Raw genomic sequence first — 16868 nt, 5'->3', positions numbered from 1 at the left:
TGGACACTAATTGTTCATTATACAGTGATTCTTTCTGTGCTAGATAATTGAACTGGTGGTGCAGTTTCACCAGTTCGCTTACCAACATAACTATTAATGGTGCCATCTGTTCCCACTAATGATGGTTTTTTGGTTTCATGCCCACTATAGTTTTGCCATACATTTGTTAGCACTGTTCTTTATTGCTGCAATTGCTCTATCTCCCAATCACAGTTCCCAGTCGAGCTGTGCCTGGAGCATTGTTTTCTGAATAATTTTGAAAGGGCTTCTCTTTTACTTCAGCTAACCTGAAATGTCTGCAGGGAAGTGCTGAAAGGCCACCTAAAGTTCACTAGTGTAGTGTAGACTTCTTGGAGTAGAAATGAGAGGACTGCACAGTTTGAAGCTTTTACACATGTGAACAGAGTTTACTAGTATATCCCATGGGCTAGTTTGCCTTCGTTATATTAACTGCTCTTTAGGGATGTGATAATGCGATCCAGGGGTGGGGAACCTGAGGCCCAGGGCCAGATGCAGCCCCAGTTTTTTTTGTCTGGCTCCTGAAGCTCAGGGTCCCCTCACCTCCTCTTCCCCCCCCTCCCCCCCCCGGCATTGGGGAGCCCATGCTGGCACTCCAGTCCCCCCGCTATCACTCATGGGATTGGAGCACACAATCTACTAGCCTGGGCCCCCCTAGGCTCTGGTCTGTGAGGGGAATGTAGGGAGTGTCTTTCTCCTCAGTGAGGGGCCACAGTAAAGGTTTTTTACTTGTGTGTGGCCCCTGACGGACTTTTCTCTGGGTCAGTGGCCCTGACTCAGTTTCCCCACCACCTGATGTAGTCAATTAATAAGCAAAAGTTTATAGATTAATGCTATAGACGATACACATGTCTGTCCTGTCTGTCTGTCGTCTCTTCCATCCCCCAACCACCACCAGCCCGCTGTTAGTAAATTTTTTAGCAGGCTGGCCAGTAGCCTGGATCAGTCCTGGCTGGCACCAGGTCCAAGACCTACCACTGTTGAGGCTCTGCATTTAAAGTGTATTAGGAGTTAGGCAGGCAGTCAGCCCAGCTCAGTTCCAGCTTGTGCTGGGTCTTGGAGCTCAGACCCCTCCTTCCCCAGACAAGGGCTACTGCCACCCCGCACTGCTGCCTCTGCATCTGAGGCAGCAGCATGGGGCAACAGGCAGCTGGTCCGAGAGGGGAGCTGTATTTTTAAACTAGCTTCCCTTGTGTACCAGCTCCTGCCTGCCACCCCATGCTGCTGCCTCTGCTGCAGAGGCAGCAACGTGGAGTGGCAGGGTGCAACTCAGGAGTGGGGCCAAAGCGCACTGGCTGTCGGCCCCACCCCGGGTACTATAGAATAGTTGAGTAACTGATAAGAATTCATGAGGTTACTCGACTGTTGAGTTAATCAATACTTAACATCCCTTCTGCTACTATAGCTCAACTCTTTTATATTTTTGAGGGCTATGAACTTTAAACAAATAAACTTTGCACAGAAAAACAGCCCTGTAGAAAACTCTGAATCTTTGAGGAGCTGAAAATAGAGGTTAAGGGCCTCAATATATCTCTAAGTGTAGTGTGCTTTGAGACGCACTGTTTTGTGTGGACTACGGGAAGAGAAATTACAGAATAATTATAATTATTATGCCTAATGATGCTGACCCAGGGGCACATTGGTGTTGATTACCATGAGAAATTGGCATTTTCAGCATATGTCACCAATTCAAATTTGTTTTACTCCAAGGCAACCTACTTTGTTGGGAAATCAAGTAATTTCCCCTATTTCCACTTTTGAAAACCTCACCATCCTCCAATCTAACCAGCCTACTAGGATTTAACTATCCAAAGTATACCCACATTTCTTGACTTGTATTCCCTTGCCAGGGTTGCAGGTATAGTAATTGTTGGCTTGTAAGGAGACCCACATAGAAATTACTAACCATGAGCATAAAGCTCCCTCCCCCACCAAAAAAAAACCCAACCTGTTACCAATTAATGAATGAAGGTGATGAGTCTTCAGCAGTCTGACACATGATGGAATAAAAGAATGTGGTGTTGTCCAATGAATGACAATAGGGATTATTTTCTTTATTTTACAATGGATCCATTGTAAACTCAATGGATATAAGCAAAGATCTAGACATGATGATGATGTATGAAAATATATATATTTTTTCATGGAATATATATATTCCTGTGGCCCATTTGGGGTTCTATGTGTGGCTCATGGGAGATTTTGTTTACTGTTGCCCATGCACAGAATAGTCGGACTCCACTGCTTTCCCTCCATATAGTCTTTTTCCCCTGCTGGTATTAGTGACACATGCATAAAGCAAGGGTATGTGAAGTGCACATTGATTGCACACAACATTGACTGTAAGAGCTGTGCATTCCCTCTGCAGCCAATCAAAGCGCTGCTACGTGTCAATCAGCATGACCTGCCAATTTCAGGTATGCAAGCGCAGTTAGTAAAACTACTTTATGCTGGGAAACTGTCTTGGTTATTACCATTATGCAGCCCACCTAAATGAAAGGGTCACTAATGTGATTCATTCACTAGCCTAGGTTACCATAACTGGTACAGATAGATATACACACACGGTGCCCATTCCAGAAACATACCGGAGTCCAGAGTATAATCTTTGGTGCCCTTTTTGTACACCAAGCGGTGGAAAATGGCATTGAAACTGGGCCCACAAATGCCTGGCAATCAACATCCATACTTATGCGATAAGGTTCATTTTACAAATTACTCTGTCAAAGGGCAGCAGGTAGCCTTTAGGCTTAACTTTCTAGTTTGCTTATATCTCTTATGGGTTTCTTTATTTCTTTGTGTTTGATTGTTTTATGGGTTTTCATTAAGATAGTTTGGCTGTGACGCAAGAGATTACAGGCGACATCCTGTATGTTGAGCTAAGGCAGCGTTAGCATACATAGGTCCCAGAAACTTTCACCCTGATAGCAAAGTTGTCTCACATCTTCAGACCTTTCACTTAGGTGATAAGCTGAAGCATAAGTTCCATGTGTTAAAGCAGGTTGATGTAGGGTGTTTACTAACCACAACTTGCAACAAACCAAAATAACCAGAAATAACAAATGTGAAACCAGTGCCCTTGAGTGGTTGGGTAACCAATTAACATAACATAAAATAAGTTGAGATCACTGATGTACTAACCTCTAAGAAAACACTCCATTGTTAGGTAGGTGAAAAAATACAAATAAGGAAAAGGTGAAAATTCCCCTGCTGAATATTCATCAAGCAATAGTGTCAGTACAAAGTATAGAAGTGGCATTCTAGTCTAGGTGCAGTAGGAAGAGAGAGAGAGTCCTTCAGAGGTACCAGAATGATGGCCACTGGTGGTGCTGGGAAAAAGGAGGAACAGGTAGATAATGGCTAATACTTCTGGTTGTGGGTGTGTGTAAGTACAGATGTACATTCTGTAGTATATCTATCTTACTAATGGTTTTTTTTGTGACTGCTAATCATATAAATAACTATATTTGTAAATATAGATGTTCCTATAAGTGAGAGTTGCAATTGTGCACATCGTGGGTCCCATCTGTATAATCATATGGAATAAGAATCTGTCAACCCAAACATCCCCAGGGATAACTGGGGTTAAGTCATCTCTATAGTTAATACACAATCTAAAGATAGAGCAACACCAGGCAATGCAGCAGTAAAATCTTGTTGGATGGTTTGTTTGCTTGAATCAAGGTTAGTCCAACAATGACTGAGTTGTCTCTGCATCACTGGGAATGTTTTTGTGTATGGATGCAAAATGTTATCACTGAATTGAGGAGACCACTTGATAGCTTACACATCAATTTTTACAATAGAAACAAGGCTGATGAGACACTTGCAGAGCCAGGAATAAAATTGAAGAGTTGTATAGGGTGCAGTTGGTCATGCTTACACCCAAGGTTCCCTGACATTTCTTATAAGATTCTTTTTTCAGTTGCTTCTAACTTTGTCAAACTTTAACTATCTAGGTTGAAATTTTCCATGCTGGGTATCTGCCAGAGGCTTAATTACTTTTGAAAACTTCATCAAAAATGGGTTAGCTCTTAGTCAGTTTCAAGTTAAAGGAAAATATGAAACTCTAGTAGTTTGTTTGAGAAGCTTGAGCATATATGTGCTTTGGAGTAGGGACTTGAAATCTGGGCCGTGGGGGCGTCTCCCTGGTGCCTCGGATATGCGTTTTCTACCATCCCTTGATCAGATTTGAACAGACTATGACCCTCTAAAAATCTACGTTTTCACAGACTCGGGGGATGACAGAGTTTGACAGCTAGATTTTTTTTTTTTTTTTTTTTTTTTTTTTTTTTTTTGAGATTGTATCTATACTGAAATATGCTTCAGCCTCGGGGTTCACAGACTGAGTAGGATTTTTCCCTGCAATTGCTCCTCCTTGAGTCTGCTGTGGTCAGGCACAGGAACTAAGGCTTTGTCTACACTGCAGTGTTTTTGCGCAAGAAGCTTTTTGCGGAAGAGACCTTCTGCAAAAACTTGTTGCGCAAAAGCATTTCCACACTGCTAAAGCAATATGCTTTTGTGCAAGAGAGCGTCCGCACTGCATAGATGCTCTTGCGCAAGAAAGTTCTGATAGCTGTTCACAGAATGGCCGTCAGAGCACCTGTGCTTTTTGTGATAGGCTCTTTTTGCACAAGAAACCCCTGTTGAGCGTCCACGCGCACCTTTTTGCGCAAGAACTCTTGCACAAGAAGCAGTTATGCCTCATAGAAGGAGGTATACCTGCACCGCAAAAGGCCCTCTGTTCTGTCAATTTATTGTAGATTTTCTTGCTCAAAAACACTCTTGAGGTGTGGATGCTCCACGGGTTTTTGCACAAAAACCCTGTAGTGTAGACATAGCCTAAGAGTGAAGATACTACTACTTCTCTGCATTGGGCCCAACCAATTGTAGGATTAGGAGAACACAGCCAGCCTACAGTAGTCAGGGGTTAAGAGCTGGGTTTAGGGATGGACAGGTTTAGGGGTGACTGAGATGAGACAGACTGGTAAGGTCAGGAACTAACAGGGTAAAGGATGTGTGGAGATGGGACGAGAAAGGTATGTGATTACTTCAGAGCCATCTCCTTGGAAGATGGAATAGAATCTAGGGTTCCTGAGTCTAATATCTATGCTGTCTGCACATAGCTACAAAATCCATAGGTACTATTAGGGATGTAAAGGATTAACCAGTTATCCAGTAGCTGTCAGCTTTACCAGCATGCTTACTGGGGTAGCCAGCGAGCTGGAGCAGCCTGCAGTTTGGTGTGACTGGCATGGCATCTACCTGCCCAGGGTGTGGCCAGCCTGGTCCAAACAACCCACAGTGCAGTGGGCTTGGCCCGGCCTGGCTGAAGCAACCCGTGGTGGGACCAACCATTCTAGAGAAGCCCCTTTTCTGCGGTATCCTGGTTAACCAGTTACACATAAGTTTAACCCGTTAAAAACTGGGATTTTACATCCCTAGGTACAATGTGTGCCTTGTGTCCCTCTCATGACTAACCTATACAAAGGATGACAACCTAGTTCAGGTTGAACCTCTCTAATCTGGCACTCTTGGGTCCACCAACATTTGTGGTCTGGCATGATTTTAGTTAGTCGGGTGTCCACTGGTGGGTGTGGCCAATTTTCCTGCTGTCCCATAAAGTTTGTTTACAGCCACCAGTTTGGTTCGCTGTTCTGTGCTGTTATCTAGCTCTCACTTACCCCCTAAATGTCTTCTAAGAGCTTAGTAAGCAGTGGAAGTATTGGTAATGCTGGTAGACAATATTGACCAGTGGTTCAGCATTAGTTCAGCAACTTTGGTATCTGACCAGAGAGGTTCAACCTGTCAATAGAATCTCAGAGTTACGTGGACCCGTCTACCGTCCCCTTCCCTTGGAACCTCTTACAGAGGCAGTGGGGGGTAGGCAGGAGCCAGTGCTGGGGCAGGGAGCCAGTTTAAAAGCCGCCTATCTCCTGCCTCCTGTGCTGCTGCCTCTGAATGGAGCAGGGGGAGGGAGGAGTAGCTACCGCAAAACATCTTCTGTATTGGCATGTAGGAGCCAGTCTACACAGGGAGCTGTATCAGAGGCAGCAGCACAGGCTGGCACAGGGCTCCCCAGAAGTGGTCCGGGAGCACACTGACTGCCAGCCCCACCCTAGAGGACTATCAGATAGTTGTGTAAACTGCTAAAATTTGATGTGGTTACAAAACTATTCAGTTACGTGCTATCTAACATTCCTGTACTCTATATGCTTTTTTTGTCTGTGCAGCTGCATGATTGTGTACTCGTACAGGCAGTCCCCAGGTTACGTACAAGATAGGGACTGTAGGTTTGTTCTTAAGTTGAATTTGTATGTAAGTCGGAACTGGCATCCAAATTCAGCCGCTGTTGAAACTGACCAGCAGCGGCTGAATCGGACAAGCCTGGGGCAGAGCAGCTGGGGTGCTGCTGGGTTGGTCCAGTATCGCCGCACCTCGGCGCTGTGGGACCAACCCGGCAGCCCCCCATCTGCTCTACCCCAGGCATCGGCGAGAAAAGCCTGGTCTGCGGGGGGGGGGGGGGGGGCGCACTAGCTGCACCCCCCCCCCCCCCCCCCAGCAGATCAGGGAGACGCGGAGCGGCTTTCTTGCCGCGGAGGACACGGGTGGCGGGATCGCCGCAGCGCGTCTCGGCGGTCTGCTCGGGGGGGGGGGGGGGTGCGGCTAGTGCGGGGTTCCCTCACACCGTTCGTAAGTAGGGATCCGACATAAGTCCGATCCACATAACCCGGGAACTGCCTATAATTCCAAATGAGGCATGTGGTTGACAGTTAAGTTCATAACTCTGGTTTTTGCAACTAAGGTTCTATAGCAGTGGTTATCAACCAGTAGATCAGGATTTACCAGTAGATCTTGGAGCCTCTGACAGGTGATCCTGACTGGTTTGGCCAGGAAGCTATCCAGCACTGGCACTTCAGTTGCCCCCCCACCAACTGTCATGCTACTCCTCCCTTCTGCCTTGGAGCTGCACCCCTGGGAGCCTCCTGTTAGCTGTGCAGGGTGTGGGAGGGAGAAGGGGGGGGGCGCTGATGTCACGGTAGCCCTCCTCCCCCCATTTCTGTACCTTATCTCCACACAGTGAGAAGGGGATGATGGGAGTTTGGCAATGCAATTCTCTCATTCACACTGGGTGTGTTTCTGTCATTCTCACTGTCCTTTCCCCTCATCTCCCGACCCAGCACATACATTGGGGGGTTGTTGTTACTTCTGTTACTGCTTGCAAAGTGGGTTGTTTTAGGTTTTTGACTGGTCTGTGCATTTCGTCATTTTCCTTTGTCTTACGCTTACATTTAATTCTTTAAGCAGTGAGTTCTAAAATGCCCAACCTGTCGTGACTGGAGTGCTTATCCCTATGGTAATTGCTGCTCCTGGAAGTGGCTGGCATGTCCCTGCACTCCCCCGAGAAAGGCAGAGCAGTGGTCTTCACACTGATCAATAACAGGAAACCGTGTGCCGTAGAAGCTGTGGGCTCAGTGTCTATAGATGAAGTCCAGCACGTGGTGCCATGGAGCCATTGCTGTCCATGCCAGCTGTTTTCAGGGGTGGTGTGGGGCCAGAGCAGGAGTAAGCCTGCCTTAATTCCACTGCTCCACCGCCCATAAGCCATCTCAGTTAAGTGGTTCCCAGCCAGAGCCTCAAAAAAGGAGCAAGAAGGAAGTGGGGGAAGGGTATTTGGGTTTGAGGTAGATCTTGCATTCCTCTTAAATTGAAAAAGTGATCTTGTGGTTAAAATGGTGGGAGACCTCTGTTCTGTGGTATTGCTATTAGGAATATTAAATATCATTTAATTTAATAGTCAAGTAACCTCATTAATTCTTATCAGTTAGTGGACTATTCTGAAGTCTCTGTGGGTGGGACTGGCAGCAGCACAGGGTGCCAGGCGGGAGCTAGTCCGCAAGTGGTGCCAGTTTAAAAACCAGCTCCTCTTGTGGACCAGCTGCTTGTTGCCCTGTGCTACTGTGTCTGATAGAGGTAACAGTGAGAGGTGGCAGCAACCCATATCTGGGAGGGTGGGTTTGAGCTCCCAGAACCGGCACGAACTGCTTGCCTGCCTGCCTGGCTCATAATATACAGCAGAGCCACAGCAGGGGTAGGTTCTGGACCCAGCATGAGCCAGAACTGACCTGGACGGCTGGCCAACCTGCTAGAAAATGTACTGGTTTGGGGGGAATGTGTGTAGTTCATAGCATTAACCAATAAGCTTTTGCTTATTGGTTAATCAGCTACACTATTACATCCCTAATTGCTATAATTAACTCTGCTGTCTTAAGTGGCAGAGGTCTGAGCTGCAGGTCTAACCATTCTCAGGTGAGAATTACCTATGTGGGAGTCAAGATGGTTAATGGAATTTCTGTTTAAGAAATTATGTACAAAAACGAATGCTAGTGAGATTTCCCTTGTAAGCTTAGTGCATGCCTGTTGTGTATATGCTTTATGATTGTCTTTACATGATCCCATACTTTTCCACAGGACCCCTGCCTAGTTCTTTTAAGTGAATGGATTGAGTGAGTAGTTAATCAATATTTTTATTTGCCTCGTTCTTAAGTGTATGGCCTTGGGCCTTGTTCGTCTGTGTGCTATTCAAACCATGCTTTGAATGCAGAATTAATTTCTTCAAGGGCTTTCCTATCACATTCATTCAGGAAAGTATCTGAGTGTTTCTTAGACCTCAGGGGAATAATAAAGATAAATTAAAATGGCATAGTCTCTTTTTATGTATAGGGAACCAATGTATGGATACTTCAGCATCAAACATATATGGCTCACTTTGGGTGGCCAATTTAAGATTCTGTCTGATTTCCCCACCCTCCCATTCGGAGAGCTTATAGTGCATTTGTTCAGAGCATAGCTGTCACTGGTTTCAGTTGCATCTGTGATTGCTTAACATGTCTCTAAATCTCCCCCAATATCTCAAGTCGGAAAACCTAGAAAATGGGGAACACTGAATTTGTGAAAAGTTTGATTTAAGTGACTTGCCAAGTATCCCATAGGAGCTCTATGGCAGATGCAGGGTTTGAACAAAGTTTTCAGGGTGGCATTGAAACCATAGGCATGTCCTTTTTCTTCCTGTAGTTTCCTCCCTGATTCTCTAACCCTTCCCCCTCTCTCCCCCCCCCACCCCCCCAGTTTCTGCAGCAGATGAGGGGGGATACTAGAGCCAACAGGCTCATTCATTTGATTCATTCAAATGCCTAGATTCATTTCTTGCTGCCATGAATGAAGCAAGATCCTCTTGAAAAAAATAGTATGTGAGCCTATAATTAAAGACCTTATCATAATACATATGCAGAAAGGACTGAAATTAGGTCACATGGGAACCCTTAAAATTGGCACGTTCTAATTTTTTGAGAAATTGTCTTTGCAGCTGTAACTTTCCTTAATGTATTTCTGTGTTTGTAATGAGATCTGTCGATCTCAAACTGTGGGACACGTCCCCTTTGGGGACACAAAGGAACTTTGGGAGTGGGATGTGCAGTCAGGACTGGGCCAGCCTTCACAGGGTATGGGAGAGTACTACAAGTTCCACCTCCCAACTCTGCCTTCAGCCCAAGCTCTTCTGCTGAGGAAGCCTTGGCTGTGCAGTAATGGAAGAGTGGACAAATTCCCCTAATGACAAGACTGGAGAAGTTTGTCTGCATCTGTAAACTTACTCTGTTTTTATTAAAATAGATATACAGTACTTATGTTTCAGAAATTCAAAGGTTTTCTCTTCCTTAAGAAAAAGCTTTCTTATAAGTGACTTGGTTTCAAAAAGAAAATTTCTGTGTGTGTGCATGCAGGCATGCCCACTTCAAGTAATTCCTGTTAGGGTGAATTTTAAGCACATTAATTATTTACCAACTGTATGTACAGTCTGTTCTCTAATTAAATCTTATAAAAATTATTAATTTGTAGCCTAAATGTGCAGAGGAGATCCTTCAGATGCTGGATTATGGAAACAAAAATAGAACACAGCACCCCACTGATGTGAATGCCTCCTCTTCTCGGTCTCATGCTGTCTTTCAGGTAAGCAAGTTTAGTGCTGATATCTGAGACTTAATGAGCTTGGGAGAATTTAATTTTTAAGGTAGTTAAGCTTCAAAATGGCTGACTGGTAATCTTGTTTTATTAGCTTGGGTAAGAGGACAGAAGTACTGTTTTTACTGTTTTCAGTTTATTTGCTTTTAAGTTTATTTTAACTTGGTCTATATTGTCTAGTTTGCAACATTTTGGGGTATAGTTTGTGCAACACATTATTTTAAAAAAATAAGAGTTTCATTGTTCATTTTTCCTCCCATGACTCCTTCAAAGAAAGTTCCTCGGGGATAGATTGTCTATACATTTGAAACATAGCTTGAAGCTTCCGCGATGCTTTAAGGAACTGATATGAGAAAACAAACAAACACAAACAAACACATGCCCACACCAAAAAGCATAAAATATGCAATACTGATAAATCATGTCTGAATGCAAACAAGTGAGGTAAAAGTAAGTTACTGCATTTGACAAAAACATTAACGCTTAACATGACTTCGTGCCCGTGTATGCTTCCCCCACTTGCTTAGCAAGTACCTCGTTGTTAAATGTTACTTTAAAATTGCCTGAATTGGTGAATACATTTTTTTTTTTTTTTTTGTTCTTCAACAAGGCAGATTATTGTGGTACTTCCTGTCTTTTCCAAAAAACATTCTGGATTCTGTTGATGCCCTTGAGCAATCGGTGGTGAAAAGTATCACCGAAGTATGTGTGCATAAAGTAAATTGACTTTTTTAACAAATACGCATTTTTAAGCATAAAAAGTTAAATCATTTGGGAGTCTCTGTAAATGGGATAGTTCAACACTGTGGAAGCACCACTAAGTTAAAATTGATTCACGGCATCAGTTTAAGCGGCGAGGAGTCCTGTGGCACCTTGTAGACTAACTTCCACTACATGCATCTGAAGAAGTGGGTCTTTGCCCACGAAAGCTTATGCTCCAACACTTCAGTTAGTCTATAAGGTGCCACAGGACTCCTCGCCGCTTTTGCAGATTCAAACTAACACAGTTACCCCTCTGATACTTGACATCAGTTTAAAGATAGACTTAAGTTGTCTAAAGCCAGTGTGCTTCAATTTCTTTGAACTTGGTATACCTCAGGAGTTTATGGAGTAGGACTAATGACCCACATCTGGAATAGTTTGAGTTGGGTTCCAGTAATATAAGCACGGCAGGTGGGGAGGGAATAACCATTTAAGAATGTTTCTAGGTAGCTTTTTGCCCAGAGTTAGAGATCAAATTGCTGATCCGATGCAAGTCCAAAAGATCTTGGTGCATGAAACACACTAATTCTTTGGGGAACTAGGGATATGAATGACTAGCTGATAAGCAAATGCTTATTGGTTAGTCGACTAGTCATTTCTTCCCCCCCCCCCCCCCACCACCGCCTTGCTGCCTCTATCAGAAAGAGGCAGCAAGTGGGGGAGGGAGGCAGGGAGAGGAGGCACTTCAAAGCAGCAGTGCTGCTTGGGGCCAGACCCTGGGCTTCATGCGGTGCTGCTGCTTTTAAACACCGCATGAAGCTTGTGACCAGATGGAATGTCCCCGGGCTGCATGTATCCTTTCAAAGTGGCAGCGCCGCATGGAGCCCGGGATCAGCTGCGGATTCCCCTGCTGACTCTAGGCTCTGTGCAATGCTGCCGCTTTGAACCGCCGCATGGAGCCTGATGCTGGGCTCCCCGCAGTATTTCAAAGCAGCAGCGCCGCATGGAGCCGCGGTTCGTAGGGGAGTCCCCAGCTGACCTCCATGCGAAACACCGAAGGGAGCACGGAGCCAGTGGGGGACTGCTTGAGTCCCCTGCAAACCCCATGTTCCCTGCAGCGCTTTCACCTTTGAAGTGTAGCCACAATCCTAGGGCCGTTGCAACACTTCAAAGGTGGAGGTGCCCTATCATCTAATCAAAATTTAACATCCCTATGGGGGACTCAAATTGAGAACAGTTGAAGAAAATTAAGCTCTTAGGGTATGTCTACACTACCACCCTAGTTCGAACCGAGACCCTCCTCCAGTGTGGGCTCGACGCCACCGGAACCACCTTTGGCACTAGTCCAGGCCTCTTCGGCACCATTTAGGCCTCTCAAAGAAGCCTCAGCGCCGACCTTGGCAACTCGCGGTGACTCAGCCCCAACAAAAACCTCAGCATCAACCACTAAGCCAGCATCCTAGAAAACATCTTGTGTGGCACCGCGAGCTCGGCATCGGGCTCGATGTCACCACCTTCCATTCTATCATCACCAGTGGAAGAGACCATTCACAAACCTCCCTCAGCACAGGTGGCACCTGACCGAGGACCGGTGGCACTGGGGGTTTACAGCAGAGACTATCATTCCTGCCCTGCCACTAGAGTTCCATCCCTGACACCGTCATTGATCCGCAGTTCTCTGGGCCTTATCAGGTCTCCTCTGTGTTTTTGCAACATAGTGTTCTGGAGGGATGAGAACCGCAGGAGTGTTCGCTTCACAGCACTCCTCTCCCACTGGATCGTGGGCTGCATGTGGGCGTGATTGTGGGCTGCATGTGGGTGTGCCAGCTTTGAAATGTACAAGAGTCCCCAGTGGAGGTTCTTGTGCATTTCAAAGCAGAAGTGCATTGATGGAGCCTGGGGTCAGTGGGGGACTCAATCCCCTGCTGAACCTGGGCTCCAAGCTGCGCTGCAGCTTTGAAATGCCACGCGGGACCCTGCGTCAGCTGGGGACCCCCCCCCCCCCCAGCTGACCCTGGGCTCCATGTGGCGCTGCCACTTTGAAATGGCATGCAAAGCCCCTTCCACCACCTGATCTCCACACACCAGATACCACACCCCAACCCTAAGCCCACTCCTGCCCAGACTCTGCACCCTACCCCAACCTTCTGCCCTGAGCCTCCTCCCAAACCCCTTGGCCCCTGCCTCCTGCACTGCAAATACCTCCTCTCCAGCTGCAGCCCCAGCCAGAGTCCTCATCCCCTCCAACCTTGAGACCTCTCAGCCCCACTCCTGCCACAGATTGTCCATGTGCAGAATGATTTGTGTGATGTACACTTACATAGAGATGATTTGTCGCATATTATTCCTATATTGGTTAGGGATGTGAACCATAACTGAGCGATGCTTACCGGGTACTAGTTAACAGGTACCCAGGAGCAGCCCTACAGTGGTTAGGCTGGCAGCAGAAGTCTTCCCCTGCACGAGGGGGCAGGGGAAGGCAGCAGTGGCAGCCCAGCGTATGGGGAGGGTGGGAGTAGGATCCCACTTAATCAGTTAACAGGTTAAACCTACGGTCTTGCAGTCCTAATATTGGTGCACATCACAAAATGTATTCCACCCATGGACATAAAAAATTAGAGGGAACACTTCCTCCCCTTCATTGTAAAACACAACTAGGAACATTATTCCACTGCAACATTATTATCCTACACTTCAGGCACTACATGTGAGTCAGGTTATAGGAGGTGGGGTAGTATATCGGTCTCAGTTCAGGAAAGCTGTTACCTTAACAGCGTAATGACCACACAGTTCTTTTATAAGCAACCATGTGTTCTTCAGGTGAAAGCATTACAGCAAAAACCTATTAAACAATAAAAGAACCTAAACACATGTAAAAAAGGGTACCGGAGGTCACCCTAACTCCAATATTAGGCTCTGGTAAGTGTCAGTCCTTCAGATCCCACAGCAAGGTTCTTCGGAATCATGAATATTTCAGTCTAACTTTTACACAGCTTGCGCCTTTAAATGTGGGGTTATTTCAGCTGGTGGTCTACAGACAAAGTCTTCCCCTTCAAGGTGTAGCATCAATATTCTGGGTTTTTGCATATCGTGAGACGGGGAACTTGTATTCACTCCCTAAGATATTACCCAGGAAATTTCACACTTTTGTGCCACTTGTTTGTTTGGTATGCTCAATATATTCCTTTGCAACTCTAGGTCTCTCTTCTGAAACATACCACTCTGGCCCATGATACTCTTTTCTCTGAAAACATACTTAGTGTGCAGTGACAGTCAAAAAAGCAAACAATGTTAGGAATCATTCTCTATCCTTTTTTTAACGAGAAAATATCTTATTGCCTCTATGTAAATCCATTGTACGCCCACATCTTGAATACTGCATACGGATATGGTCGCCTTATCTCAAAATAGATATACTAGCATTGGAAAAGGTTCAGAAAAGGGCAACAAAAATTATTAGGGGTTTGGAACAGGTCCTATTTAATACAGTAGATCCCAAAGACAGTTAAGTTTAATTCAATAAGGTCTCCTAAGGATAATGCCATTGTGTCAGCTATGTCAATTTTCTGCAATAGAAACATTTGTGTATGAGGAAATGAAGACTTAAGGGGGATGAATTTTTTACTGGAAGGATGTGCCGGAGGTCTGTGGATTTGTTGGTGTGTGTGGTGAGGGTTTTCTTGTTTTTGTTTTTTAGAGGGGGATTAGGGGTTAGGAAACTGGTCCAATCTTCTGCATGAGGGAGATTACCTGTACCACAGCCTAAATGATTACTATTTCCTACCAACAATGTATGCTTTCCTATTAAAAAAGAACAGCTTGGAAATTCTATGGCAATAAACCCAACCCTTTAATGGAGAGTTATGGTTGCTTGATTGTATGTCATCCCTTTCCAGAACTGAGTTGAGGAAAAACTCAACCAGCAAGTACATAAGCAACTTTAACTTCGACTTGTTTCACCAATGCCTTAATTTACCCCATTAACATACAAAGTTTTAGTATTACCTGTTCTGTTCATTCCCCCTGGGGCACCTGGCATTGGCCACTCTCAGAAAATAGGACACTGGGTGAGATGGAGCTTTGGTCTGACCTCATATGGCTGTTCTTACATAGGATTACGTGCAACCTTATGAAAGAAGAAAAAAGAAAAGTTGTCTCTATCAACTTCTCTTTACTCTCTTCAAGTAGTTCCTCAGTATGCACTGCATGAACTTGTATTGACATTGACTCAGCAGAAGATAGAGGGAAAGTGGCATGGTGCCTTTTCCCTTTTGTCCTTTAATAATGTTAGATGGAATCCTGTGGAGGGTCAGCCACAAAATCTTTAGAAGGAGGTGAGGTAACGGGCTGTTTTTTTGTTTTATTTTTTATTGAACCAACATCTTCCTGAAAACTTTTTATCAATTTGGTGATAATTTTGCAGTAATATGTATGGTCTGTTTAAAATTAACTTAAAGGAATTTGTTTTATTTAAAGAAGCCTTAAGCTGTATTCTGTTGTTTTGACTACCTCAAACAGAAATGTCTGAATCTGGAAATGCCCCTTCTTTGCTTAGCAAACAAAAAATGTCACTGCTAAACACAGAAGTGGTATTTCCAGATTTAAATGTTTCTGCTTGAGGTAAACTGCCATAGTAGCTGTCTAGATGGAAATTGCAGCTCAATTAACTCAGTAAGTACAGTGACTTGAGTCAAACTATTTCAACATGAGCGAAAGTGGAAGACTAAGTGACCGAAATCATAGGTATTTTGAGAAAATGTAAGTAGATGGCAAAGAGTCTTCAATGCAAAAATTTGTAAAGGGAGTGGGAAAACAGACCATATTAAGACCCACTTTACAAAAAGCAATTGAAAGAACAGACACCACAAATACTGACTTTGGTTAACCATATGCAAATATTAGAATATGAATCAGGATGAAAGTATTGATAACATTTCATTGCCACTTTTATGTACAATCTAAAGAAAGTCCAAAAAAAGAAAGTTGGTCAAAGACTGGGAAGAAAGTGTCATGTTTTGAGTTTTTTTCCCAACCATAAATGGACATGCTTTAATAAAAAACTCCAGAACTGGGGAAGAAAAAAGACTAGAAATTTACAGAGGGTTTTTTTTCTGCCTGTAATATTTCAGTTGAGCATCCAACTGTCAATCAACAGTCAGCTATCAAAGTCTAGGTTACAAAGCACCCACTGGAAAGGATGACAGGTGTACTGTTGGATGTGGTTACTGAAGTTTGAAGGTGGAAGACAGTAACAAATTACATGGGAAAGCATTACATTAATGCCAAATCTATTGAGGAATGTGTATAATGATCCAATGATAAATAACTGCACATAATGGAAAACTGTGGTTTGTGTCAGCAGTTGATACCGAAGGCAATAAGATTAGAAAGTACTGTGGTATGCTGGCAACAGAAGTCAAGACACTAGGAAATGAGCTGTACAATAGCTTTTAAGAACTACTTAACGGACAATGAGAGAGAGAGAGAGAGATGCAGAAGGATGAGAAATGGTTTGAAACAAGATGGTAACACTTTGCTTATGTATGGATGTGCATCACTTTGGCTAAATCTCCTTGAACAAGACCTTACACCAAGTGATTTGAACAGGGTTGTAGATTTACCAAAGTATTTTTATAATCACCATCTGCCTGGAACCTCATAAAAGAATTCCAAGCTTCTGTAAAACCTCCATTTCTAGTGACACGCGATGGAACAATCAAATGACTTGCCTAGACATATATGTTAAAAATCAGCCACACTATCTTCTGATTGTGAATGAACCATGAACGTCAATCTTCCCTGTCCCTTCCCCTCACCCCCTGGGGCTGGCGCGCAGAGGAGTGAGGTGTCTCAGTTGGGGGCCACATCAGTGAGAGTTGGAGGTTTGGGGAGGAGTTTTTTTTGCTTCTCACTTGTGTGGTCCCCAACTGATTTTTCTGTGTCAGTGACCCCCATCCCAGAAAAGGTTCCCCACCCCTGCCATAAATAAAGAAAACATTGAAACCTTTTGTGTTGGACATAATGTTTTGCTTGGTTTAAAATTAAATTTGATAAACTTATGAGTTAAAATGCTTAATCTGCTTGGTTTAATTTAAATTATTATTCTCCCCAGCTGCAGCACTAGCAAA

General features: G+C 44.4%; 1 protein-coding gene across 3 annotated transcripts in view; it reads left to right on the top strand.

Annotated features, from left to right (window-relative positions):
• KIF18A (kinesin family member 18A) overlaps positions 1-16868 on the top strand; it is a 109848-nt gene that overhangs the window by 4919 nt on the left and 88061 nt on the right. For all 3 annotated transcript variants that reach the window (XM_006111516.4, XM_006111514.4, XM_006111515.4), the window contains exon 5: positions 9916-10026. In XM_006111516.4, coding sequence (XP_006111578.1) covers positions 9916-10026 — 111 coding nt within the window. The remainder of the gene's footprint in view (positions 1-9915; positions 10027-16868) is intronic.

This window comes from Pelodiscus sinensis, chromosome 4 (genome assembly GCF_049634645.1).
Source record: "Pelodiscus sinensis isolate JC-2024 chromosome 4, ASM4963464v1, whole genome shotgun sequence".
NCBI classification, from domain to species: Eukaryota; Metazoa; Chordata; order Testudines; family Trionychidae; genus Pelodiscus; species Pelodiscus sinensis.
Note: the sequence above shows the minus strand (reverse complement) of the source record. Positions and strands in the feature narration are given on the sequence as shown.